The sequence below is a fragment of the Alligator sinensis genome, unplaced genomic scaffold, assembly GCF_000455745.1.
Source record: "Alligator sinensis unplaced genomic scaffold, ASM45574v1 scaffold1302_1, whole genome shotgun sequence".
NCBI lineage: Eukaryota > Metazoa > Chordata > Crocodylia > Alligatoridae > Alligator > Alligator sinensis.
In genome coordinates, this window is record NW_005842612.1 from 714,576 (window position 1) to 715,307 (window position 732).

The 732-nt window shown below is 69.9% G+C and overlaps 1 protein-coding gene across 1 annotated transcript in view; it reads right to left on the minus strand.

Moving 5' to 3' along the window:
* The window catches only part of UBXN1 (UBX domain protein 1), an 8,121-nt gene that overhangs the window by 1,254 nt on the left and 6,135 nt on the right, over positions 1-732 (minus strand). The window contains exons 2-4 of the mRNA XM_025214945.1: positions 612-728; positions 385-506; positions 6-23 (exon numbers count right to left, since the gene is read on the minus strand). Coding sequence (XP_025070730.1) covers positions 6-23; positions 385-506; positions 612-728 — 257 coding nt within the window. The remainder of the gene's footprint in view (positions 1-5; positions 24-384; positions 507-611; positions 729-732) is intronic.

Consider the following 732-nt stretch of genomic DNA (forward strand, 5'->3'; position numbering starts at 1 on the left):
GGGGGAACCCTCTGCCTCCGGGTCTGTGGGGCGAGGGAGCATCCGTCATGCCCCGGCAGGGGTAGGAGGGATGCAAGGGACCGGGTTCCCTCCACAGCAGGTCCCAGGTTCACCCTGATTCCTCCTGGCATCCCAGGCCAGAGGACCAGTGCCCACCACCCCCTGCCCTGGCTGTGGCTCTGACCTGGCTCCTCAAGTGGGGTGGGGGGGGCGCCTCCCTCGGAGGGCTCTCCTGTGCCCAGGACGAGGCCCCCGGCAGGGGTAGGAGGGATGCAAGGGACCGGGTTCCCTCCACAGCAGGTCCCAGGTTCACCCTGATTCCTCCTGGCATCCCAGGCCAGAGGACCAGTGCCCACCACCCCCTGCCCTGGCTGTGGCTCTGACCTGGCTCCTCAAGTGGGGTGGGGGGGGCGCCTCCCTCGGAGGGCTCTCCTGTGCCCAGGACGAGGCCCTGGGGCGGCACATAGGGGTCGTCCACGTCGGGGTCGTTCTCATGCTCCACAAGCCTGGGGTAGGGGGGAGGCAGGCATCAGCCACAGAGGAGAGGGGACACGGATGGACCCCACGGCCCTCCCAGCACAGACGGACCCCCCAGCCCCCCTCCAACGCACCAGTCCATGGCCTGCTCGATGCCCTGGTTCCCCGTCAGCGCCAGCGCCTTCTCCCTGCACGACAGAGACCGGAAAGGGGGGGTCACAGCGAGGGCTGGCAGAACCGGCCCCCCACCCCTGC